The sequence below is a fragment of the Scophthalmus maximus genome, chromosome 18, assembly GCF_022379125.1.
Source record: "Scophthalmus maximus strain ysfricsl-2021 chromosome 18, ASM2237912v1, whole genome shotgun sequence".
In the NCBI taxonomy this organism is placed as follows: Eukaryota; Metazoa; Chordata; class Actinopteri; order Pleuronectiformes; family Scophthalmidae; genus Scophthalmus; species Scophthalmus maximus.
This window is the reverse complement of record NC_061532.1, coordinates 6,250,572-6,278,476: the sequence shown is the minus strand read 5'-3', so window position 1 is coordinate 6,278,476 and position 27,905 is coordinate 6,250,572. Positions and strand designations below refer to the sequence as shown.

The 27,905-nt window shown below is 42.8% G+C and overlaps 1 protein-coding gene across 2 annotated transcripts in view; it reads left to right on the top strand.

Annotated features, from left to right (window-relative positions):
- The window catches only part of flrt2 (fibronectin leucine rich transmembrane protein 2), a 42,949-nt gene extending 35,470 nt beyond the window's left edge, over window positions 1-7,479 (top strand). For both annotated transcript variants that reach the window (XM_035618009.2, XM_035618011.2), the window contains exon 2: window positions 778-7,479. In XM_035618009.2, the coding sequence (XP_035473902.1) occupies window positions 1,223-3,205 (1,983 nt within the window). In that variant the 5' untranslated portion in view covers window positions 778-1,222 and the 3' untranslated portion in view covers window positions 3,206-7,479. The remainder of the gene's footprint in view (window positions 1-777) is intronic.
- The last annotated feature ends 20,426 nt before the right edge of the window (window positions 7,480-27,905 follow it).

Here is a 27,905-nt window from a genome sequence, read left to right as displayed (position 1 = left end):
ATCGCAGGTGGGGGAACTAAATTATTTTCCAATCCCATCTCATTTGACAGCGTGTGTATGTCACTCCAGCGGGAGGAGGGGCCGATGTGCGGGGTCCCTATTCCGTGACTGTCTCGCCTTTGTTTTGTTATTCCACTCCTCGCAGCCCTTAAATCTTGAGTTTGACGAGGGTGTGTTCAGGCCCGACACGTAATAACTAACTCCTCCTTTAGGCCACCAGCAAAACAATTGGCTGTGTTTACTGTAGGCACTTTGTTTACCCTATCCCTCGGCCCACAAGACAGGCGTAACTTAAGAAATATCTTGTGAATCCGTGTTGGCACACAAAGAGCAGATGTGTTATTGGCCTGATCTTTTTTTTTTTCTTCCATTAAGCCACACTGATGTTGCTCAGAACCTCCGTGGATCCATGAGTGTCTGTCCTTGCAGTGGTCTATTCGCTCCTTTGATAGAGCAGAAGGGATAAAAGCCCTCTTTATGTCTGCGAAACCGGATGTCCAAAGAGCTGTTCTGAATATTTATCAGATGGTTTGACCCTTTTTTTTAAATATCCAGTGCATAATTTGACATCAGCAGAGAACGGTATGTTTGGTTACTCTGTCTTTCTGTTTGGGAGAGAAGAGAAGAGTGAGAGAGAAGGAAACAGTTGGTATGCGTGTGCTTGTTTATACGTCAAATAGAGAGACAGAGGAAGAAAGGGAAAACGGAGGCCCTTTTTTCCCAGGAACAGGTCACCCCTGAAAATACTAATCTAGCATTTCTTTGTTTTTCCCACAGGTCTCTGGATTCAAATGTCACCCCCCTTGGACTCTGCCCTGGTCGGGGACCAGCAGTGTGTGACGGACAGGCGAGTGGAGCCTGTGGTGGCCCTCTTCTGCGTGGCTTCAAATTGGCCCTGGCTGAGCTCTGCATGGATGAACGAGTGAAGAGTCCTGCTATGGTCTGATGTCTCAGCATGGATGGAGTCAGTCAGAGGACTGGCCACCACTAATGAGACCATCGCTCTTCAGCTGAGGACCAGCATTTACAGGATTACTCCCACGGTTTCCTGTTCTTTTCCCAGCTAACTGCATCATTATTTAACTCTCCTAGTTGGACTTTTTCCCGAGCCTAGTTTTTGGTGGATATATTGCGTCATTACTGTTCTGATTTTTTTTTTTTTTTTTCCCCCACCCAGTTCTTTTTATTGTTGGTTTCCGTTTTCCCGTTGTGCTTTTCCATTATGGAGTTTCTGACTGGACCTTGGAATAAAGATTGGGCTTCATTCTTGCAGTTTTGGTTGACTGTCATCCTAAGCCTCCAAATGCAATTCAGCCCGGGCGCCTCTTGCCCGGATGAGTGTCGTTGTGACAAATTGTTTGTGTACTGCAACGAACGCAGCCTGACATCAGTGCCTCTGGGGATACAGGAGGGCTTCAAGGTCCTCTACCTACATAACAACCAGATCAACAGTGCTGGCTTCCCTGTGGAACTTCACAATCTGGCCTCCGTGGAGACCGTCTATCTCTACGGCAACCAGCTGGACGAGTTCCCCATTAATCTGCCCAAAAACACCAGGGTCTTGCATCTCCAGGAGAACAATATCCAAACGATCTCAAAGGCGGCCCTGGCCCAGCTGGCTCAATTAGAGGAGCTGCACCTTGATGATAACTCCATCTCCACAGTGGGGGTGGAAGAAGGGGCCTTTAGGGAGGCAGTAAGCCTGAAACTCCTCTTCCTCACAAAGAACCACTTAAGCAGCATTCCCATTGGCCTTCCTGAGGACCTGAAGGAGCTGCGGCTGGATGAGAACCGCATTGCTGTCATTGCAGAGGAGGCCTTCCAGAATGTGACACGCCTGCAGCGTCTCCTGCTGGATGGGAACCTGTTGACAGATGAGGGCATTGCGCCAGGGACCTTTCAGGACCTAGCTAACCTCCGCGAGCTGGCCCTGGCCCGCAATTCACTCACCTTCCCCCCTCCCCTTCTACCCAGCCAGTCACTGGTCAAACTCAGCCTGCAGGAGAACCAGATGAACCTGATCCCCGTCGCCGCCTTCGCTGACCTAAACAGGCTGGAAAAACTGGATATCTCCAGCAACCAGCTTCAGACTCTAACACAGGGTGTGTTTGACGGCCTGTCCAGCCTAAGGCATCTCATAGTGCGTAATAACCCCTGGCGTTGTGACTGTGCAGTAAAATGGGTGGTGGTGTGGCTCAAGTCTTTGCCCTCCTCCGTCAACGCCCGGGGGTTTGTGTGCCTGAGTCCAGACAAGGTGCGTGGCATGGCGATCAGAGAGCTCACGCTGGATATTATTGAGTGCCCAGTTGATGCCGATCAGCCACCCTGGCCCACCCTCCGCTCGACACCCCCTCCCCCACCCACCACCACCCCTATCCCCACCATCGTCTCCAATGTCATCACAACATCCATCCCTTACTACTTTGACTCACCCTCACCTCCCTTACCCCCGATCCATGTTAACCCTCCTGGGCCCCTGCCTCCTTATGAGGACCCACTTCAGATCTCCTTCAATGTGGTCAACTCCACCAATATTGAGGTGAGCTGGGATTCCTATTTCACTGTCACAGCCTACAAGGTCACTTGGGTCAAAAGGGGCCAAACCCAAATAAACGAAGGAATGCGGGAGCAGACTGTGAGCGGAGGGCGGCGGCATATTAGCCTCACCAACCTGGAGCCCCGGTCTGTGTATCGGATCTGTGTACACGTGCTAGACACCCTTAATTCCTACAGGCCAGGAGAGGATACTATATGCTCGGAGGCCAGGACCAAGCCTGCTTTGTCTACTAAGCCTCCTGGCAGAGACCAAGCTCCGCAGGAGAGCATCAACTCCACTCTGCTAATGGCTGCGATCATAGGCGGGGCAGTTCTTATCATCCTGGTAACGCTGCTCAGTCTGTTCTGCTGGCATATGCACAGGAAGAGTCGGTCGTCTTCGGCCAAGTGGAAATACAACCGGGGAAGGAGAAAAGACGACTACTGTGAGGCAGGAACCAAGAAGGATAACTCCATTCTGGAGATGACTGAGACCAGTTTTCAGATAGTGGCGCTGAACAATGAGCAACTTCTCAAGGGAGACTTCCGGATTCAGCCCATCTATACGCCCAATGGGGGCATTGGATTTAGAGACTGTCACCTCAGTAACAACAGTATAGCCTACTGCAAGAGCAGCAACGTGCCCAGTACAGAGTTCTGCCAAACGTGATGCAGCAACAAACAGTACAGCGACACACACACACACACACACACACACGCACACACACACACACACACACACACAAATACACTTTACAATACCTGCATAAACACACATATACACTGTTTGTGTAGACAAAAAACAAACATTTAAAAAATCTAGTGAAATATAACTGTACTATATATATTTCCAAGTTCTGTCTACAATGTAATTTATACTGTGGATAATAATGTGGGATTCTCTGCTATCTTTTTTATTCTTAGAAAAGAGATAAAAGTGTTTCTTTTTTTTATAATCAGCAGGGTTTTGAAAGTTGTTTTAATGGTCAGTACTGTACATGAACGTGGATTTGTACAATCACGGCACCCTGGGTGTAGCTTCTGACAAACGCTCAGCCTCGGAAATGTTGGGGCACTTGGAGGGCTGGGATCCTTTGCTAACCACAGAAGCAAAATATGGCCTTTTTTTGCGCTTTGACACACTGAAAACACTCCCCAGTGCAACAGAACAGTAGTAAAGACAACACAGCACGGGGGAAATCCAAACACTGTTGATTAGAGAGCGGTGGAAATAAAGCACTGGTTCATAGGTGGCAAGTTGTAAAAAAAGAATTGAAGTGCACTTTTCTTATTAACGGAAGCAAGGCAGGAAATGAGCTGTGGTGGTGATCACACGTAAGGGACTGTGGCTGCCTGTGTAGTGAAAATGTCATTGGTGCTGCTGGAAAGCCTGGACGGAGATTTCCCAAACGTGGCTTCACACTAAAAGCATCTTTGTTCCGTTGTTTTACAATGGAACAAAGGTGGGCTTAGTTAAGAGACGCCTTTTTGGGAAAAAACTCTGGAAACGGAGGCGTGATTTTCAGCACATTTTCAGTTTTTGTAGTGAGGACGGGCAATTATTAACATGAGTTTTAAAAGCAACAAAGGATTATTGTCCCTAATGAGGCGCATGGATGTGCTGAGACATGCAGATCCCTTTGAAGAAATTCTCTGTTTTGCTCTGCTTCTTTTTTTCTTTTTTTCTGCCCAAATGAGGCCACAAGGGGGCAGCTTCTCTCAGCGTCAGAGGGCAAGACAGACGGATCACTTTACCTGCCCCGTCCCCCCGGAGTCCATTACCCAGACGACATTGCCCATGCCCAAACTGTATTGTTTGGAGTATTATTGCTCATCGAGCTAGCTAATGATGTGGAAACATTTAAAATTAACAGTGTATTCTCTGTTTGGTGACTAAATTATATGGATTTTCACCACTGTGGTTTGTCATGGGGGGGAAGGCCCCTGTTCTTCTGTGTGTGTGTTTGTGTGCGTGTGTGTGTGTGTGATGAATTTAGAGAAGACAAACACATAATGCTAATTAAACACCCACTTATTGCAGCCTTGTCTCAGCGTTCATTAGGCCTTTTGACGAATTAGGAAATTACAACAATGAGATCGCCCTCCACCCATGATCCACAGTGCACAATTGTGACTGAGCAGCTCGTCCAGCGTCCCATCATTTATCCCTTTGTCGACCTTTATGAGACTTGTCTACTTCATTTATGGTTTGCACATCTGAACAATGCACCTGCTCACCTCACAACATTAGTTCCTGCAATGATGATGATTCTCAACCCATTCCGATCACTTTCTCTGTCTTTTTTTCAAAAAAAATTTTTTTTTTAAATCCCCATCCATCTCACTGTCTCCCTGTCTGTCTCTGCACCTCTGATCCCTGCGTGGGCTCAATTAAAACAGTTTTTCTGCCCGTCAGCTCCTGGGCTGTGGTGGCAGCTCTTTGCGTGTGAGGTGCCAGTGAGAGGCCTTCATTATGCACTTCTTAAGAAGACTTTATTTGATTTGACAAGATTTTATTTTGAGGGCCCAAGCTTAAAGAATTCCCACCGCCGACCCCTCCCGTTCACCCCCAACCCCCCCCTCGCCTTCTCATAATCCTCGACCAAAAAAGGGAGAAAACTATGTAGACCTTATTTTCACTTGGCTGCGTGGAGCTCACACTGGGAGAGCGTGTTAACTCTTTGCGAGGCTCGCACATTCAGCTGCTTGAACATACACAGAGATTCACCACAGACTAGGCCAACAATTTTAACAGTGAAATGATTTTCAAGGGCTTGTACTCGACTTATTCCCAAGTGTCGAGATTATCTCTGAGAGGGTTTACCTCAGATGTCGGAATATCTCAAGAGTAACTGCACTTACTGTAATTTCAGCAATAGCTCAGATCACGACTTTAATTTGAGGTGATGCGCAGACGTCCACAGCCCCTAATTTTAAATTCTGATTAAACGAGCCAATGTTCTGCACATTAATTTACACGGTGATTGCATGAAATCATCGATCTCAACATGATCCTGTTGTGTCCTAAATCTTGTTTGTAATGACACACATTCTTGACCCATTTATTGGGGTTTCATTTCAGTCACACTTAAAGGCAAATGGCAATATCTAAAATTTAAAAAAAAAAAAATGCATTCATTCAGACAATACCATTCTTTTGTCTGTATGCTAAATATGAAGCTACTACTGCCAGGCAGTTATCTAAGCTTAGCATTAAGACTGGAAACAGAAGGGAAGTTAGTTAGCCTGGCTCTGTCTTGCCAAGAAACCACATTGAATCAGTTTCATACTTTTGTGTTTGCACGTATTAAACAACAATGATATCTTGTATTAATTTGTGTACCTTAAAAATGCTGGTAGAGCTTCATATTTGCCATACAGAAATCACAGTGGTAAAAAAATCGAAAACTGTTCCTTGAATCAAAAAATGTATAGATATTAAAACAAATTTATTTGTACTGCAATGAAACCAACGATTGTAATGATCACATTCCCCTTGTTTCAACCAAAATACTAAGGTTTTGAGACAAAGTATTTCTAGTATTAATAAACTTATACAAGGCTGGTTCAGATGGGTTATGTCCATGTTGGGTTTATTGTTACTGAGATCTTCTGTGGTTATCAAAGCATCTCCACTTTTTATTTGACACTTTTTCTACTAATGTCCACATATCAGCACACCCAGTACACAGACGCACCAGTTTGCCCTGACCTGCCGTTTGATCTGCCCTGCTTAACAATCATGAAGCTAACTGACTGGGCACGTAACCAACCGACGGTTCACCAGCTCGACCGTAACCCCATGTGGAAATGCATTTGCATAAGATTTTGTTTTTGTGTTTTATTTTTGTTGAAGATGAAAGCCCTATCTCATGTCACATGCTGATAAGTCAGGTCAAACTATTGCAACATTATAGCATGTCCCCCCTCGTCTGTGAATGTGTAACAGAGACAGATATTTGCCTTACCTCTTATGCAGGACTGAATGAGTAGCTAGAGAAAGTTTTGAGTGGGAGCCGAGAGGAGAGGGACAAATGAAAGATGAGACACAAAGAGGCCGCGCAACAGAAAGCACATTTCTCCAACAGATTGCAGCCACGGCGGCAACAATAACAGTATTAACAGGGAGAACAACGCTGAGCATGACACACGGTAGCTAACGAGAGACTGTTCATCCATAGTGCCAGACCATAACCGGCGCATGGATAATGATTCCACCAAGACTGCGAAAGAGCTTTGGTGGTTGCGTCGCCGCGTACATTACTCTTAATTTTCTACTTGCTTGATGAAAGAACGCGGCTGCAGTGCCGTGACCAATGGAATTACACAAAATGTATTAAGAGTCCGCTGGAGTCCGCTTATTATCGTTTCAGGGTGCCGAGAAGTAATTTCCCTTAGAGCGCATTGATTCACATTGAAATAATTATGTTTAATCACTGAGGGGTCAGTTCAGACTAAACAGACAAGAGGCTGAAGCTGAATACGCTTTAAGTCACCTTTTCTTCCTATAGGCAAAACCTTAACTGGAAATAGCTTTTAGCCAGAGACATTCATTCAAGGATTTTTGCATGTACTGTATTTAGCTTCGTAGCCTTTCATTTTGTCATACCAGGTTTTGGACTTTTTTAGTTTGTTTGTTTGTTTGTTTTTTGCGAGCCATCACCCAGTGGTGGTTGAGATACAGTATGAGCGATGTTGGGATACGTTGCCACTGGCATCTGTTCCGAAATGATCGCAAAGTTGACGTTGGCCACCCGCACCAAGGCGTTTTCTTAGCAACCAAAGTTAAATTTCTGTTCTCATGACGAAATAGTGATGTTGTTCCATGTATGTGCCTTGAGGTTTAACTTACAATGTAAAGTCCTTGAAACCTTTAAATGTTTTTGCACAAACTGTAAATACTTAAGTGAAGCTTTTTGAAAATAAAAGAGCCATTGGATTTGAGCAATCACTCCTTTTCATTTAAAAAAAGCATTCCTTTTATTGAAGAACAAATGAAAGTGTATACTCTGTGCTGATGAATGATCTGACATTCTTTGTCTTTTACATCAGTTTAGTACTAAACGGGGCCCAGCTAAATCTATTTTGGGTCAGACACTGGTAATTCTGGGTCAAAGATTTGTGCGTCACCACACCATTCCAAGTTATCCTCTTATTTCTATACGGGAAGCTTGAGACATCTTAGCATGGCCACCACAGCTTAGTGTTCAGCTGGGAAACATCCAGGATACTCTTTCATTCTACACGAATGGCACAACTAAATCCCAGAATGGGCTCTTTCTCCCAAAACCCTGTGTTCTACCAAAGTCCAATTTTTTACTTCCCCATGACCGCATCCCAGTGTTGCTTTTGCAACCTCCATCCTGCAAAGAAACCCACACTAGCCCAGTCTTAATTCACTGTGACAATTAACCACATGTATTCAGCTGAAACACACAAGGGTGTGTCATTCTGGTATTTTGAGCGGGAAATTGGTATTTTCTCTAAATCCCCAAATGTCAAAATGTGATGTGTTATTGCAGAACTGTACTGTAGGCTTTTTAAGGGGAGGCCAACAGGTCAAGAGAACCGAGGCTTTATTGGCACTAAAAATCATTTACTTTGCCATTCCCCATTCTTTGTGTGTGTTGTGTAAGCAGTACCGTGAAAAATTCAGAATGTGATCTCTCCCACGGTGCGTTCGTCAGGATTGTAGGCCCATCACTTACAACCTTGCTTCACAATGAATCACCTAACCTTGTTGCACAATTAAAATGAGTGAAATGAGTAACTGAGTAAAGACAGCAAATATCTGTTAGGCTAGCTAATCAACATCAATCAACAATGCAAATGGGACGCCAGTGTAGCATCACAAGTTATAGCATAGCTTCCAAAAGGGGCGAACAATACATATTAAACTTACGTAGCAATTTTTGTTACATTTATAAATGCAATAAGAAATGTGTGTGCATGACACATTCAGTATTAATGCAGTTAAGAAAGACTGGAAAGTATCTGATTGGGCTAATTCTGCTTCAATTATTTTGGTTATAGTGTTTCAACATTTTATCAGATGTCAGGTCAGATGCATCAATGATATTTCATATTAGTGCTTCTTCCTGTTTAAATTTAAGCGAGTTCAGTTTGCTTAAAGTTCTTCAGTTGTGCCTGTGAACTGAAGTGTTGTCCCTCAGTACAAATAAGAGCTACTTTCAATCCATTTTATACTCCTTTAAGTACAATATTCCCTACTGGAGTGTAGTAAATATTACTGCATTCATTAACAAGTTAGTTATTCCTTACAAATTTAAAATTTACACACAAATCCTAGGATGCAGAAGGAGAGATTAAACTTTCCATCTGTGAAATGCTGTTAAAACTCAAAACAGCTCGACAAACTACAACAATAAAATGTCAATAATATTACTAATACACAAATATGAATAATTATAATTGCATTGCAAGTATTTATATTTTTGATGCTTTATGTAAAATTTGCTCCATATACTTCAATGCTTTTGTGTTACTTATGTTAAAGTATTTTAGTAACACATCCATGGAAGGAGTGTTTCACAGTGTGGTATTGTACTTGTCCTTTCTTTAATTAAAACTTTTTCTATAGGATCTGAATAATTCCTCCACCGAAGGTAATAACATATCTCTATTGAAACCTTGAGCTTAGTCTTTTGACCACCGCCACCTGAATTAACCATATTTGGAGGATTGTGGGGTGAGTCTGACTGAGAGCTCGTCCACTGCACATCAACCTACATCTGCAACCTGCACCTATTGGACGGTACAAGCTGACAATCACACGCCAATGCATACCGTGCTTTATCCTCCATTTTACTCTAATCTTGAACTTTGCCCTGGTGTAGTCAGTTTCAGGCCACTGGGTTAAGTAACACTGAAAAAAACAACCTAATCACTGCAGTGTTTTCCATCTCAATTTGTGTCCAAACATTTGTGAACGTTGTGATTCATTAAAAAGAAAGTGCTTGTGTTCGTCATACTCCATATGCCAGGAGCTTGAGAATGGGATTTTTCGCCTCTGAAATCTGCATTGAACAGGTGTTAGCTGTTTTTTTTTTGTTCATCTGTTTACAGGCTCTCTAACAGCTTCACTTTGTGATCCTCATTTAAGCATCTTCTAATCAGCCTCAATATGGAGTAGAAGTCATTAAAGGATGCAATTTAAAGCGGCCTTATTCCAGGTATTACAAATATCGACATTTGGTAGACTCAACATTGTACTGTTCTGTTGTTATTCCCTTCTTTCATTGCCCTCAGCAGCCTTTAATTAAAGACTGAATGCAGGTGAGGCCTTTGCCTCCATTCACAATGCGTCAGGCTAATGCGTGTCAGGTTGGGTCACTGGAATCCTGACAAGAGTGAATGCCACGAACATAAAGTAAAAGCCGACTAAATCAATTTAGGATCACCTTCATCTGCTTGATTATATGAAAATGCAAATGAATTGAAATCGGTCAAAACAGGCGCCGTGCGTTGCCTTTTAATCCCCCGTGACGGTGAAAGAAAATAGCCTTGAAAGGTTTCCATTTGCCGGAGCACTGCTGTTTATTGGAAGTACTCACTCATATGTGATGCTAATCATTCAAAATTTGATTTAATTCAGTGACATGAAATAGACCAAAACACATCAAAGACTCTATATGAACTCCTCTGAATTTCTCTGTCAGCATTTAAACATTTGAAGATTGGAGATATTTCAAACAAGCGCAGATAAGGGGACTGGCTTAAGATGCAAATTCAATTTGGCCTCCCAATTTTATATTACTGAAGGGAAGATTACCATGTGAGGGGAAACGGCGGACATAATTCCTGTCTGTTTTTCATTTTCAGCAACAAAGTAAGTTTTAGATAAGCATGATTTTTTTTCCCCTCTGTAGCCCACCAAAATGAATACTTTGAATACTGCCTGACAAGTATTTAGTGTCTGCAAGGAGACTTGCTTGCCGAACAGAAAAAACACAGCAATTTCTTTAAAAAGTATACACAAAGACACACTCTTTTCCTTCCCCGTTTACTTATGAAAAGTGACTTGCTGCCCGTATGAACTCCTAATTGGTGACAAAGTGCGTTTCACCCTGAAAAGTGCCGTCTAACTGCCTGAAATCCTTCCAGGCCCAGAAGGCATTTTCAGGTGTCAACACAATAAAGGCAACCACTGCTGTGTACAGTGTGATGCAACCCCCTAACACAGTCCTGCAACAAAAACTACCGCGATGAAGCATGCAATGCTCAGTTTGTGTTACTGTGTCCTAGAGGCACTGAACTGTCCGTCAACTGGTTTTCTTGATTTGAATCGCAGTATATTCTAAGCGAGGGGCTCAGACAAAAATCAAGACAACTGTCCCGCCCTTTACACCACTGAGCCCGACAGCACATCCATCACTGGATCACTCTGATACTGAAGAAAAACACAAGAAAGGGATCGTTCTCAGGCCAGCTCCAGAGTCTCAAGGAGCGCCTTTCCCCCCCCTGTTTTCGAAGCCAATCTTATGGACATTTATTCACAGTGACACCCTCAGAAAGTGTACGTCACAAAGATTATAGAAATGTGTGGATCATATCTGCGCGTTTAGATTTGGCTGAGGTTGGACTTGAATTATGACGCAAATTGTTGCAATTGGAGTTAAGGGGTTTGAAAGTACCATAATGGGCTGTCACAGCCGGTGCTGCCGCTGACTGCGTCGGTGCGCAGGGCACACGATAATGACTTCCCGTATCATTTTTTTTGAATGCTGTCCTGCACCTGGTCCTTTCCCCCCCTTGCATTTTTCTCGCGCTGCCTCCCACACTACAGTTAAAAACCTAGTATTTTGATACAGTATATTCACTTGAGTGACAAACGCTGAGCCAATGTTTCAAGGAGCTCTTGAAGGTATGTACATCCCTGGGCTGCCTGATTTATCATTCACCAGACATCTGGGTCTGTACTCTAAAATAAATAACACCTCCGGTCAAAGGTTTTATAACACTTACATTGTTTCTAGTTGTTACTGAAAATCACAAAGTGTCAGGGCTCAGCTTTTCTGAAATTTAAGCTAATCATAATAAAGAAAACAATAAAAAAGTTATCATAGAATATAAAATCCATTTACATTTTTTGACTGAACACTCGTTGTGGTTGTAGATCATATGAAGACACTGTCTGGTTCTTTTCTTTCAAAGTGGACATATTAGTCTGTCTGTCGTTGTCTCACCATTCTGATTCAGATTTACATCACTACTTCCTGTAGTACAGTGTTGTGCTACAGTTGCCCCACAACTCGATGACTGACCATACCCGAGTTCGTGTTGGAAGTCATCAGCTCACGTTGCCGCGGCTGCTGTAAGATTGTTTGCATTAACTTTCAAGGCTTCATTTGCTTCCATGGCTGCAGGGAAGCTGGAAGTTACCCAATTACTTAATCATCTTAAAATGGACGTTTTTCTATTAGGTTGATTGATGATTTTTCTAAACATTAAAAAAAAAAAATTTAACCTTGGCCACTCTACCGCTTACCTTTGCACCATTTAAGGTTATTTACTGGACTTGAACTGCTTAAATTTCAATATAACTAGAAAAATGGCAGTGTTGTAAATCCTTTGCCCAGTAGTGCGTGTGTGAATTAAGCTGCTTGTCCTTGTATTAATAACGCACTCCTAACTTCCTGCAGTGCAAGACAGAATGAGATGATAGTGGGAGAAGTAAGGAAAGCAAGGAACAACATGACTGTGAATAAAGCCTCCAGCCTTCAAAGTCTCATCAGTGAAATTTCTCTCACTAATCCTGCAAAATTCAAACACACGATGTGTGCCCCTTTACTGTCATACCGCATACATTTCTGTGGTATAAAATCCACCTTTAGATGTTTACACATGAAGCTTCACAAAGAGAAACTTGTGCATGTTTGCGAGCTACTTGGTGATTTCCCTTTCTAGCGTATACTGCAGTGTTAGGTGAGGTCATTTCACACACAGCCATGTAGAAAAATAATTGACATGGATCTAAACAGCACTTCCTCTTCTTTCTGATTTCTTTGATTTCAAGGGAATGTGCTTCCACCAGGATTTTCAAGCATTTGCAATATTAATGTTGCAGCCGGTCGAGCTGGACGAGATGCTCAATAGACACGGTGTTCGCATGCACAGCACATAACAGCACAATAGTGAGAAATGCTGAACATTGCTTCACATTTGCAGCAAGTTCACGGCTCTGCCTGCAAGTTCTTGTTGTTTTTTTTTGTTTTTTTCATGATGGAAAAGTCATTTGTGTCTAAAAATGAACCAAGCATTTTCAATAATTAAAACACCACCTGTCAAGGGAAACTCTGAGCAAATTCCCCAGGAGCAGGCCAGATTAAAGTTTAGCTTTCTCCCCTTGACCACATGGAGCATGGTAGCGCCTCCATATGTCGGGCCAGTGGGTCAGAGGAGTCACAGTTCCAGGTGGGACAGAGCAGCTGTGACCTTGTGGGAGACTCGCCGCCTGGGAAGGCCTGTAATGAATGAAGACGGCGATGAATAGTGACGGCCAAAGGGCTCACGGCTTTCTCTAGGTGAACAGGGCGAAACTAAAATGGCTTCTTCTCTTTTAATGTCCATCTTCAGAGTGTGCAAGGCGTCATCCAGTCCAGGGACATTTACTGGCGGCGTTGAAGTGTCACACTGAAACCCTGCAAAGACACAAGCTGAAAGAGAAGGTGGATTACTCATAGGGATGATCAGGCTCATAGCCAAAGTTAAATATCTTTACAGAGAAGAGCAAAACACACCTGAAAATTATACATTTATTGTTTGAAATGTTTTAGCCACACAACGACTGGATAAACACTGGATTACAAGAAGATCACCAAAATTTAAAAAGAAGAAAAAAAGGCGGCAAATCGAATGAATACATTTTTTTTAGAATGGCAGTCAAAACAGATTAATCTCACTAGTCCTTATGGGATATATTTATGACACTGACAATGACTTGGTCATTGACGGTCAAGTTTTCCCAACGTGACTTCTAAGGTACCTTGGCGATTGGTAAGTCTACACTATAAAAACGCAAATATATATTCATTCGTATGGCAGGTAGTTGTTATTTGTAAATAAAAATAAATGCAGCGGGTGTTGTTTGTGGTGGAACGTTAACTCCACTTTCTATCTGATCCGTCCACACACATTTCCTAATTAATCAAATTAAATTAACTCTTCTTTTATCATTAAATCAGTGTCATTAGATACAATTTTTATTTTATTTTATTTTAGTCAGATCAAATTGTATAGAATCTCCTTTTAGAACGTATAATGAGAGTTCAATCTTTTAACTTTGATATAAGAAAGTTATGTATTAGAGTCTAAACCATAAGTTGGGTTAATAAACTAAACATGTGTGTACTAGAATCAAAGTTTCAAAGATGTTACATTTAATTATGGGATCAATGATGAGTTAACATTTCAAGTCAAGTGATTTACCCCTCCCCCCCATTTCTACAGTGCAGTCAGGTCGTGTAGGATGAGGGATTCTTTTGGCTAAAGTTTCAACACGATTCCACTGTTTCCACTCCTCCGCCTGATATGAGAAGTCACGCATCTGTAGTCTGAGAGAGCAGAGGGACGACTGTCCTGAGTCACAAAGTCTCCTTCAGTCATGAACTCTTTGTTCGCAGCTGCATTCTTCGGGCTGGAGTCATGCATATACAAACTTCGGTGAAAGTTAAGTGTGCGGTTCTGCAGGCTCAGAAACAGGGCTTTCATGAGCAAAACACAGTCTCCCATTTGCAATGGAAAGACTTGCTGAGTGTTTGTTTGTTCCCTGGCAAACATGGCCAGCTGATGTAAGGCTGGAAAATAGCTTTTGATGTGCACTCACTCAGTTATAGTCAGACCGGAATTAGAATTCACTTTTGCTCAGAAATCAGCATTTCACCAGTAATTATTTTGACTCATGCCGCTTATTTACCCCAAAATAAGAAATGTGAGCACAATTCATTCTCCTGTCACGATCGCGCTCCAAACGTCGGCGATCTCCGAGGGAACTGTGAACGGGGACTGGCAGCACTGGTTCTCATAATCTGATTAGTGCAACATCTGTGTCAGGGCCACTCAAAACAGTTTCTTATATCACTATCACGCGCGTCCGGCGGCCAAGCACACAGGCGGTTAATCAGCTGTCAGCAAATGTTGAGGTGAAAAAAAAAAACAAAGGTCGCCGCCGAGCGGCGCGTGTCATCACAGCCGCATCAGAACAAGCACCAATGGAGGACGGAGGCCGTTGCGTGTTGATGCACTGCCCTGGGACACGTAATGTCACTGTCCTATTTCCAGTCTCTCTGCGCTCGTGAAAAGACAAAACACTTCCTCATAGCCACATCGTAATGACGAACCCTGGCACTGCAGTGGCGTGTGTTTTGATCTTATATTTAGACGTTGCTTTGTCCCATCGCTGTGCTACTTTGCGACTGTGTACGTCAGCCCCTTGTCGTGAGTTTAATTACGCTTCGGTTGCAGGACTCTACGCATTTCAGTGAGTTTCATCATTTGCCGCAAATTTGATCCACGCAAGAGAGACCATCATTCCTAACATCAGCAGGCTTGGCTACCGTCCACTTTCCCAACAAATGAAATTTTAGGCCGTTTTACCCTCTTTCGAAATATTAGACAATGTACACAATATAAATATAATTAGCGCACAGAAAAAGACAATTCGTTTTTTTCGTTTACCTGGAAAATTATTTCATGAGATAGATTTTGGAATTATGTTTTAGCTGACATTTTTTTCATTTCAATCCTCTACCTGCAATGTTTATAATATATTTTCATATAAATACAAGCTGATGAATGAGGAATGTTAGCTTTATTCTTTACTTATTGTGCAAAAGTGGTTGTCCTTCTCCTGCTGTCTGCAGTATGTTCACCAAACTCCTCACATGGTTGTGATAGAATAGAACAGCAGGAATGTGTGTGTGTGTGTGTGTGTGTGTGTGTGTGTGGTAACAACAGTAAGTGTTTCTACCACAGGACAATTATTACAGTCTCTGTCCTTGGCTGCAGGAAATAAACAGGATATGTACTGCTGCTGCTCCCACTACATGCTGACAACTCAAAACTCGTGTTTTTGAGAATAGTTTTTGACATGTGGAGAAATGCAAGCGCCCGTCTCAGTCACTTGAACTCGGGCTTACAGTTTCAATGCCGCCTTCTCTGAGGAGGAAAAAATTCCCGCAGCCCCCGAACAAACATTTCCGTCGGAATCGGGAGCTCATTAGAGTCTCACACATCCACTGAGAGCACGGGAAAAGCGAGACATTGTAAATTGATTCTCTCTGTATCTGGACCATAAAAGCCGAGTGCATTAGCATTAGAGAAGATGAACGTTGCATTTGAGATCAGCAGTGGGGTGAGAGTGGTGTTGAATTAAACAGACATGTTTAACAAGCTGTTAACAACTCTCACTATCCCGGCTCTTCCCCCCCCCCTCCCTTTTCTCGCTGCTGACAATAGAGCAAGAAACCCACGAGGAAGGCGCCGCGGAGAAGGGGCCTGCTGTGGAGAGGCGGTGACCGTTCACAGAGCGCCACTGGAGAGGAGCACGCCCCGGACAAAAAAGCAGGAGCCCTTTGTCTCACAGCTGGGGAGAGTGCGGCCCAAAGCTGTTTAAATGTTATGGCCAGTAGGAACGGTTCTTACGAGCCCCGGGTCCGGAGCACACATTACATGTTAATGACTTGGAACACCGACAGCAGAGCAGAGGCTCAAACTGCCAATTAAGCATATGCTGCAGACGCCACTGGTGTTCAGACACCACCATCTGATAGCGTTCAAGCTTGGCCTGCAGATCGGAATCTCTCCACGGGACGTGGAGGCACTCCAATGGTGAGTCATTAGCCACAGACATCCCTGAAAACCACCGAGCAGTGTAAGCAGCTGCCTGATTGGACGCGCGCTCATTCGGCTCCGTCCCTCCGCCGACGCCTCATTGTTGCGCTCGCCGCGCCGCCGTCTCTACGCGCCCCCTCGCTCATCTGTTTAGTCTTGCACTCGCCGATGATGTTGTTTGTCTGCGAACAAGTAAACAAACTGCACTCCAGCGCCTCGGAAACGTCAATGATTCTGTGGGAGTGCCAAGCGGCTGAGGAATGGCCCGCTTTCAGAGTGCCATTGAGCCGGTGAAGTGTTATTACTGATGTGGAAGGAATTCCACGGTCATTAAAATATCTCAGAATTGACAAACAGCTTTAAATATTCTAATATGAAATATCATTGATAAATAAGTGTAATTTCAGAGAGATTATGAGATTGTGAGGCTCCTGGTCCCGCCACCCCTACCTACACATACTGAAGGAAATGCACAACTACAAATGACAAGTTGTGTTTCTTTGATTCACTTCCCAAAAAGAGACATTATTCTTCATGCCGAGGCTTCACCCAGCAGACCGGGTCAGTCATCCCCTCCGTGATTCCAACAGCTCCCTTCCACCTTCTGACTCTGGCAGATGGGGCATCGGGGCGGCCAGTCCGATTCCAGGAGGAGGCTCATGGCAACATGTCCATCACTCTGGTTTACACCAACCTTGTTTACATTATTGATTAGCAGTGTGTGTGTGATTAAGCTTCTTGTGATGAAAGAAAAAAAAACAACAACCTCAAAGTGAAAAGAAATCTCCACACATTGATTTAATTTGAGACCAGGGATAAAACACTGAACAACCGATGGCACAATTCACCCACATTGAGTCGATATTTAGTAGAAGCTTGCAGTCACACACTTGAGTGTACATGGACAGGTCTGTTGTCAGTTTGTGTATCAGGGGAAAAATTTCCCTCCCATTATTCTTTTGCCAAATTGCTCTGCGCTGTGGAACCGCATGAGGTAAATGAAGGAACAGCGCCTTTTTTAAGTCCAGCCACAAGTTCTGGATTCGATTGGAGGTCTGGACTCTCGGGGACGACAACAGCTTCTCTGCTTTGAAACTGCTCCTTTGTAGCTCTGGCTTTTTTTTCTTTTTGTTTATCTTCTTCTGCAAAACTTGCAGCGCATGATTCCTCTGTACTTCAATTGATCTTCTCCTTCACAAGCCACACGGGACCTGCTGCAGGGAAGCATTCACACAGCATGACACTGCAACCACCAGACTTCATAGAGGAGAGTTATTCTCTTTTTCTTTCTTTCTTTTTTTCTCCTGGCTTTTTTCTCCATAGCATTTAGTATGCATTTACAATTAATCTCATTAGACCATTACACTTTCTGTGATATGATTTTTTTTTTTAACCCTGGACAGCAGCTATTTGCATAGTCTCTCCCATCCCACCACCGAACTTAGCAGCTCCTTCAAAGGCACATTCAGTGACCTCCATCTCACACAGACACTCTCACCTCGGCTGATTTACTGCTGTGATGTATTGTTCCCACTTCATCCTGCTTGACCTCTGTGTGCTCTGAGAGATGTTCATTTTCTTAGTAGTTTAATCGAGAGAGACAACGAATGAGGATAACTAAATTAGAATATAATTACATTCATTGTGAACAGCGGGAATAAACTGTGGTCCTGGGACCCCAGCAGGAAGGAGAACACAGGGGTCGCTGTCCTATTTGAATTAGGTGCTTCAGACAGGAACAAGAGTTCCCTCTGGGCCAAGACACTGGTGATGGTGGTAATGAGGAATGGAGCACGAAGTCGGGATGTCTCATGTAGGACTTCTGGCTGGACGGTTTGATGGGACATGGCCAGGCATCTGGAGCGGAGGTGGTAGTGGGTCATTCAGTCATTATAGAGCTGAAATGACAGCTGAATGAAAGAAGAGACAGAAGCTGTCAAAGTTTAAAAATGGTCCCTCTCTCTAAGTGATTGGCTCAAGGCGAGCGTATCCAGTTGGGATTGGATGACAACAAGAAAGAGCTGGAGTAGCTTAGAGATGGTGGTACAAGTAATTGTGCTTGTGAATTGGGAGGGCTGCGCACTAGACACTCCTGTCTGAACTTTCGCTAAGCTTCATCTTGCCTTTCCCTGATTGGTAATTTTCTGTAAACGTGCCATGGATTTGTTTGCAATGCTCCTAATTTACTGTGATGTTGTGGGTTGTTGTTTTTTAAGCAAAGTAAAGCCTGATAACATGCACTCATTTCCCGTGAAGCCCTTGAGTGCAAGCAGGGTGATTTGAAAACGGCGCAGTAAAGCTCCCAAATAGAAAGGTAATTACTGAATGCGAGTACATTGAATGGCTGTTGCTGACAAATACCAACCATAAATAATCTTTTAAAAAATGGGGTATGAGCTTCAAATTCCACATACATACAAATAGTCTGGGGAACATTTTAGAGGGATGATAAGACCTTCTCTCAAAGGTTGCTCCAAGTTGTCTTGGCTATTTACTTGTTCTGGGATATCTGATGACTCTAAAGGTAATATAAGGATTCTTATCAATTTAGTCACAAACCATTTGGCGAAGCATCGGCATTGGTTTAATATTGTAAAATTACATTATACAGATCATAAATATGGCTGGGATGGTAATCGAAAGAATGTCTGCTATTCAAAGAAAAAAAATCTTGGTGACAAAGACAAGACAAGCGGGCGACGACCCCACTCTCTCAGGATACTTGGGATCTTTGTTGTACAAGGCGCATACCAGGACCTCATGTTGTGCTATTGTTGAAAGAAGATTTTCTCCGTGATATGCAAGCAGCAAAATCAACAGTGACAATTCAATTTTCCACCTTCCGCGACTGTTCACCCACTCCTGCGGCCTAAACCACACACATCTGCTGATGCGCGTCTCCGCACACTGAGGAAAGTTGGTGCCAAAAGCAGTTTGCACAGCATCTCTTTGACCTTGGCATGATTGCCTGTGAGGCACTTTAATTTAATCAGCTTCCCCGAGCTTGAAGCCGTGCTCATTGTTAAGGCGAGCAGGACCAGGGTGCGCTGTCCACACATGTACACACACTCACTCACTCACACACACACACACACACACACACAGGCACATGAAGAAGCATATACTCCTCCTCATACTGAGGCAAGGTTAGCAACAGACCAAAGCTCCAGGGACCTTGGCCTCACATCCACACAAAGGCCAAACAGACAGAGGAGTTTGCCAGGCATCTCCATCAAACAGGCCCCATCTCTAATTATGTCATCAATCAGGGACGAGATGACGGGCAGGTACTCAATTAATGGCCATTGGAATGCAGCGCAGGGTTTTTGGGCACTGTGCCATCTCTGTCATCTTGGGCAGGCAACAGGACATACACATCAATGCACTTGGAAAATGCATGAGGCTGGGGTGAGGGCGAACACATGCAGCCATTGTACAAGACACAAAGAATGTTAAGGCTGCATTCTTCTATTATTAATCTGCTCCTGAGAGCACATGTAATTAGAGGTCTTCATGACTATTATGCCAAATTTGCTACTTGGTGGGATGAACCTCCTTTGTTTTTACCATTTGCAGTAAAAATCATTTTAATGGGTGTGTTGGTGCCTGCCTGTCCATCTGTTCCACACACTTGGAAGGATGGAGGGGGATAATGCAATGGCACTATTTGATGGCATCAAAGATTGGCTCAATGAAGCAGCAATGCAATTTATTTTCAATTAATTTGGCACATTTCCAAACCAAAGTAGTGGTAAGTGGTGCATTTGGATTTTGCCAATCACACAGTATTAAAAATTATCCTGGTGGAGTGGCTACAAGTAAATAGTAACAAATTGTGCTAGTTACAGGTACCCTGTGTGTTTCTTGTTTGTACGTATCGCTCACAAGCATTGAAGACACCATGGATGCGCTGAAGAAATAGATACCGCTGGTCAAATGAGAGCAGGTGTCATTGGAGTCATTGTCGACCTGAGCTGGATGAGCACATGCACATTAGACACCGTCCTTCCTCTGGCTGAGCAGGCTGACTTCATGTTTTCTCATCAATGAAACAAACTTCGGCCAGGACTCTGAGACTTTTCACATTTTATTCATCAGGTTGCCTCAAATTCCGATAATTTTTTTGTTTGCAATGCTTAGAAAGATGTATTTATCATCTTTTAGCCGTTTATTTTGTAAGAAATACGTGTGCGAAAAATTGATTTTGAGGTCAGACTGCTTCATGTGACCTGTATTTCCAACTAAATATAAAACTATTTTACGACAGAAACACGAGCATGTGCACAAGCATGTGGGTGACAACTGCAGAAGGTGCCTATGCAAATGCACAGTGCTCCAGGCACAATACTTCACCCACTGACAGTTGGTGATAATAATGGCAGAAGAAAATAAGGCTGTGAGCACCAGTGCTGGGTCTTTTTGCACTTTCGGGTATGCAGGACATGCATGTTCAATATTGTGGGGAATCCTTTAGGATATCATTCTCTACAATCCTTTGGTTGTTTAGTGAGTGCTATGTAAAATGTGAAACAATTTCAATCAAGTGAATGAGGAAGTATTATTTATTACAGATTTGACAGCATGATGTTGATGACAAAGCCTTGATAGAGTCTATGGTGCTTAGACTCAAGGGAGGGTATTTATTTATTTTACAGGTACAATGCTCATTAATTGACAAGATGCTGTAAATAAGCCGGCGTTAACTGTATGTGCTAATATTGTAGTCGACGGCAGAGTAAATCCCCCAATGGTGTCCAGGTGATGGTGGTTGATCAGATTCTGAGACTGACGAAGGGATGAACCTGATGAGTCTGTGAATAGTCTGCGATAGGCTAATGAGACACCAGCTGGTGAACAGCTTATCGCTGAGATGACAGCCCAGGGAAATGACAGTGAGACTTGAGAGTGCGCATGCATGTGAGGAGGAAACGCAAAATCCATTGGGAATCCAACTATGACCCAAACAGTTTTTTAATGAGACAGTCATGGAGTGAAAGTAATAATTTCATTCACAAATGAAGGATAATATTGAACCTTACCTATAATCATTGCATTTAATCAAGGATGCAGAACTTGTTTACGGAGAGGCAGAGGCCCATCATCAGGGCATCTATAAGCTCAAATGGACCTTGATCAGTGATTTGGTTACAAAATGAATCGCGTTCGAATTAATGATCTTCGATTACTGTGCTAGCCCACTTGTGAGATGCTAACTGAACTCATTAGCCCCTGAACTGGGCAGGCGTGAAATGGGAGCCCACCGTGTGTCAATGCTAGCCCCTGCCTCAATATGCACCGCACAGCATTATCAGCTGCTGTTTAGACAGGGCCAGCTGATGAATAGCAGAGCAGAAATGCACTTAAACGGATTCATTTGATTGGTATTGGGTGTGTTTTTGCCTTTACTGCAAGGGGGTTGAATCTCTGTGTGTGTATGTTGGCTGACAGATGTCCTTGCAGTCAAACCATGGAAATTCCTCCCCAACAAGTGAATTAAGGTGAGGCCAATATTTCTGCTCACACAGATTCTATACGCAGTATGAGCTGGATCAATAGTTTTCTGAAATGGAAAGATATCACAGGACCGGCAAACTCAACATTCCTTTTGGGTTCCACAGCTTTATATATTATTTGACGTTTGAATTAAAATGAATCCTCACAAAAAACATTGGGTTATATTGATGCGACAGAGTTGCTGTGGCAAAGAGGAAATATGAAATCCGGATAATTGACTCCTAATTCCAGTCCTTTTAATTACTTTTACTGTCCGCCTTTCAAACTTAATGTTTGTGCAGTTCATGATATTAACAGTGGCAGATTTACCACACTGTTCGGTATAGGGTGACATGACATGCCATACACCACGATTGCTTCACAGAATATAAGCAAAACCATTGAAATAATGAGACCACTAGAGGTCTGCAGTCTTCAAAATAAGCTGCTTGAAAAATGATTCATCGTTTTTGGTGGAGGAGTCTCCAATTTCCCCGAGCAGAAATTATCAACTGTTGCTAGTTAGCTAGTAAACCAAGATTAGCTCAATGAGTTGTATAACAGTGGGTCACATCCTAAGATTGAGGTTTACAAAACATGTCGCAGGTAGTCATGCAGGAGTATTTTTCTCAGTGGAAACTGAGAAACAAATCATCCACACTATACCCTGCTTTACTCGCGTTGCTTTCCATTCATCATTTTGATACGTCATCTTACTTGTGATCAACAATGTGATCATCTTCCCTTTTTACTTTGTCCTGCGTCAGTCAACGTGTAACAGCTTTGGACCACTTCCACGGATATGTAGAGGGCTGAGTTAACCTTTAATCCCAGCCTTATAGTACAGAGTGTTGAAAGGCAGCCGTTCATGGACTTTAATAACTTATGCACTAAAGGATAGCTGGGAATTCATGACACACACTAACAAGGGCATCAGCGGGGAGATCCACAGGATCATATAATCTGTCTGCAGCACAGACAGGGCTGGACTGGGATAAAGAAAACGAAAAAAACCAGCCCTGGCATTTGGCCCACACTGATCACACACCACCCATATGACGCCCGACTGTACCACTCCTTAAAAAAACTGGAGTCATTTTATAAGTAACGAAGAATCAATGGCGATAAGGAGAGAGAAAACATGATCTATACCTTCAAAAACGTGGTGGTGCAAAATTGCATACTTCACTGTCGTGAATCATGTGACCTTCTACTCCTTACTATAGCTAGTTCAAACTACACATGACGTTGATGTTCAAAGAAGTAGCGAGCCAACTAAACTGAAGTCAAGTAGCAAAGCTCTTCCTGTTGTAAAGATCATCGACATGACGTTGCAAGCGGAGGCTAGTTTGGGGCACTTAACACATAAACAGAGAGGACAACTCTTTCATCAATTTAAGTCACAAAACATAAACCAACTGAAACGCAGTGTGACACTGCCCGGCTTCTGTCACACATGCTCTTCTCTGCCTGTCTTTCTTCGCACTGGAAGCTTCTTCCACTGGGTTTTTAACCAGGACAGTGATCAGACAAGCGCTTTGGGTTCATGAAAAGCGCTTTAAAAATTAAATATCTTATTATTAGACAACTGAAGTCAGCTGTGCTAATCGCTCCCCCGGTGCAGCTGGACGTTCCCTCCTGAGCCACGTCCACCCTCACAAATACATGCACTGATCCCAAAGAGTGATTGTTCAAGCAGTATTAAAAATAACAACAACAACAGCAACAACAAAAAACACATCAACCTGTTTTATGGGCAGGTCAGCCAAAAAGGGGACATTGTTTCCTTCGAGAAACTGCCTGGTCTGGCGGATGGCCGGTCCAGCCCTGAGCACAGATGACGGCTGGTAATTCGAAATGTTCTGAACATGTGCCCCACATGCAGCAGAGGTCCACCTGATAGCATCAACGTGCGCTGAATAATCAGTTTCCCCCCATGACTTGACTAGCACAGGTTGTAAAGGTTCAGGGGTCCTCTTCTATCGGTACAGACTGTGCTGAACCAGCGCAAACTATATCGCATTGACTGATATTATCCCAGCGTCTCATTTTATAGCAGCAGGTACAAGGCCTTTCAGAATCATTGTCACGCTGGATTGCATTTTTCAGAGGTAGGAGGGTAACTGAAATTATTTCCAAATTCCAAAGTAAGTATTAACATTGTATAGGAAGTGTTCATGTTTCGTGAATCGATCACATAACCAGACTATACTGCATATTTGTCTAATGTACAGTATGATTTTCACATATAGTATTCTTCTCGGCTTGCCCCAGTTTCTAGCTACCAACTGTTAAGTTTCAAAGGCCTAAATCGCTGTATTCAAGGCCGTAGTCAGCAGCACAGGCTTAGTGCTGTACATGCATCAAACAGGCAATACGTCCCCTATCTTCATATTCTAATTTCTGACAATTCAGCTGCAGTATGACATTCTGAAATGATGGCCTGAGGGCACAAGCACCACTCCAACACAAAACAATTCATCAGATACTCCAAACAGCTGTCAGTGTTAGTTATACTTTCAACAGTGTACCATACAAATGGAACATTGCATCGTTTATGTGACATATAAGAAACATAAGACCGCCCACATGGGCAAGCAATTTTTATTTTATAATAGACAGTAAATATATTAGTGGTCATCACTTGTGTTACAGATTCGTTTTGCTTCCCCTCTCCAGTAATATAGAGCTTTATACTTCATGAGTAGATGAGTGGTATTCTTTAATTAGCAGTAGATCTCCAATAAGTAGAAATGTCCAACTTAAATACTCTAAACTCATCTTTGATAACTTTGGACGGTTTTGTGTAACTTATCATAGTGATTGAATCCGACAATCAAAAGTCTGGGTCTCCAGCAAAAGGAATGTTACGGTGTAGGCAAATGAAGGCTGACTGGGTGAAAGAGCAGAACGGTGTCAGGGAGCTCGCCTGGCCTCAGTCCCTCTTGGGAATCACAAAAGACCTGCAAGTAGAGGGGATCAGGGCCCTGCCAATCCCTGATACCCTTTGAAAAGGACAGACATTGTCTGGCGTGCGCTCTGATGCCTGAAAATAAGCATTCCTCTGGGCAATTTGAGCTGTTGTGGGTGCCAGGAAGGAAAAAGGATCTGGCAATGCAAGGTTAACGTTGGCAGACTCAGGAGACCCATTCATGATGTTGTTTGTGCAGGTGAGTTCATGCATTTGAGCAAGCTTTATTTAAACCATGGATACTTATTCACTCATATTTAGCAAGTTAACTCTAAGATGTTATGAATTCATCATTATTATACATACAATATTAATTGACAAAGTATTAAGTAAGATTACATATCTAGTTTTTCATTACTAATCATTCAACTAACTCAAGAAATACATTGTTAGTTACTTTAGTTTTGTAAGGCAGCATAGTGCCATTGAAACACTCACATATTCTGTATTCAATCTGTACAAATGTGAAACAAGATAAACAAGCCAACAGTTCAGAGGTATTTATTGACTATCAACTGCTAGTTCAATTGTAACTTAATGTGGCAGCACGTAGAACGCCAGAAGTCCTTTCCTAACAGAGATACTGTGAAATGAAGACACCCCCAGATCTGAATAAACCAGGTGACACGTAAAGGTTGGCTTAGCAATGCATATGTTAGCAAGCCAGCTAAGTAGACATATAATTTCGGTCTCTCCACCCATTCTTCTCATATGACAATCTCACACATACTGGACCAGTCAGCCAAGCAAACAGGTCAACAAACCATGGAACTCCCATAAGGAAGCAAACAAACCGACCTCCAATTTAATGAAGTGAAACTTTGACTGTAATGTGATCACAATTTTTTAAAGTTTATATACTCTTCTTTGAAGAAAGAAGGGGTAAAGCTGTCAGACGTCAAATGTCAGACATTTAAAGTTATCAGAGAACACATGACATTTTGACCTAATGAAACTGGTCATTTGGAAGAGGAGTCTTTCCAAAGCAACATGGAATGTAACAGCCAGCCCAGCTGGAGAAAATATTACTGCACAGTGAGAGTGGTTTGATGATTGCCATAATCACAAGAGATCGGTTCCCATCGTTGAGAGTAGCTGACTGGTTCTGACGCTTGACCCAAACAGTTAGCAGGTTAGAACAGCTGGCATGTCTCTGAATGCAGCAGCTGAATGGATTTACTCAAGAGGAGATGACAACACTGCCGGAGCCCATCCTCATATCAGTCACTGTTCCGAGTGCCTTCAAATGCAGTCATGAGCTGTGGATGGGCCGAGATGTCAGAGGAAATTGCCCAGGCCAAAGAGAAATGGAAACACTCATCACAGACTTCAGGAAATTGTGGAATAATTTCATCGCGCATGTCAGGAATATATTTAATTTAATTTACGCAATGTCTCCTGTTTGTGTGCTATCTTGTTATGTCTTTTGCCTATTTTGTAAAGGGACACTGAACACCATCAATCAGAATAAAGATATAGGTTTATGAGTCTACTGCTCCTTCTTCTCTCTTTTTCCTCTCCCTGCCATATTGGGCCATAGATCTACAAGGGCTGACACTTCGATGAGCCCATTCCAAGCGAGTGATATTGCACCATAGATTTTAACAACGTGACAGAAACACCAATACAGTGCTGAACAAAAAGGCATTAAGGCAAAGATAAACCTCTGTGAAAAGCACATAAATCAGCAGGGCCCTGGTTTAAGATGGAGCCCAGAAGGGTGATGGCCACCCTTAGTCAATAAGAACCTCATCAAGAACGGTTTCCGTCACACAGATGAAACCTATACCTTATAAGGGGAATCTGCTTTTAGGGTACAGTTAGCTTTGCTGGCCCAATTAGTTAGTTACTGTATTTTGTTAACAATTCTGTAGATGATTTAATCCACCTTCAATGGTTTATTGCTTGTTTGACTGGCCAATTTAATGGAGCTCCAGTTTAAGGTAAAGCCAAAAAAAAGGACCAATCCAATTAAGTAATTTTAAATGGTTTATATGCAGGTTTTATAGACAGTCTATGTCCTGTCCATTAACTGTCTCAACAGAAATGTGACAAGTATTCTGTTACTACTCTAGTATGCTAGAAAGGTCATCTCAAGTGCTAATCCCCAGACTCCATCACTTAAGTGGACAGTGGACTGGCCAGTGAGCAGAAGGTTCACTGTGAGTTCACTACAGAGCAGACCAGAGCAGACACAACCACCTGCTCTCCTCCATCTTACTCAATATGAGGGTCAACACAGTGATTGGCATTAGTCACGTTAGTTAATCACATGAGGTATTTTGGGTTGGGGTTCAACATGACCTTAGACATTTTAAAAAGTCTAGTAACAAATGAAACAACTATGTAGCAAGTATGCGCCTCAGCAAGTGAGCACAGGGATTTTTTTTAGCTGCCAAACAGTAACTTTCTATGTAACAATATGGATCCAGTGCATCTTTTTTGGTCTCCTGTCTAACACATTATTGATATATGCGTTCCAGCTAGTATTGGGTAAGGTGTTTCTTCATGACCTCTTTGCAACACCAAAGACGATAAATAAACACATACTCTGGTGTAGTAACGTGCTAGGACCTGTTGTCAGTCACTGGAAATGTTTTTCACGAGTGGGTCCAAGTAGTGCCAATGGTGAAGGATGAAATCATCAGAACTCTGAGCCAATATGACTTCATATTTATTGGTCTTGTTTTTTTTTTTGTGGTCTGAAGCAAATGAACCAAACTACATGAGTGAAACAACATTGTTTAAACTTTTTCTCTACTTTCATTCATACTTACAATATGTAGCCCTACTGTATCACACACATTCCTGGCAAAAGAAAAGAGAAAATTCTCCACCAGGTTTTTGACAAGCACCTTAACTGATTAACATAGCGTTTATTTGAGCAAGCTGTAGGCACGATGCTATAACCTGCTACTAGAATCTTCTATTTAATTACTGTGTGACCACAGTGGTAAATGATTACATAGTTTGAATTCTTGTTTCCAAACTGACATGTTGACTGGTGATCTCTCTGCCTTTACTCTGTTTTCCAGATCAACGCACCAAAGGTGCA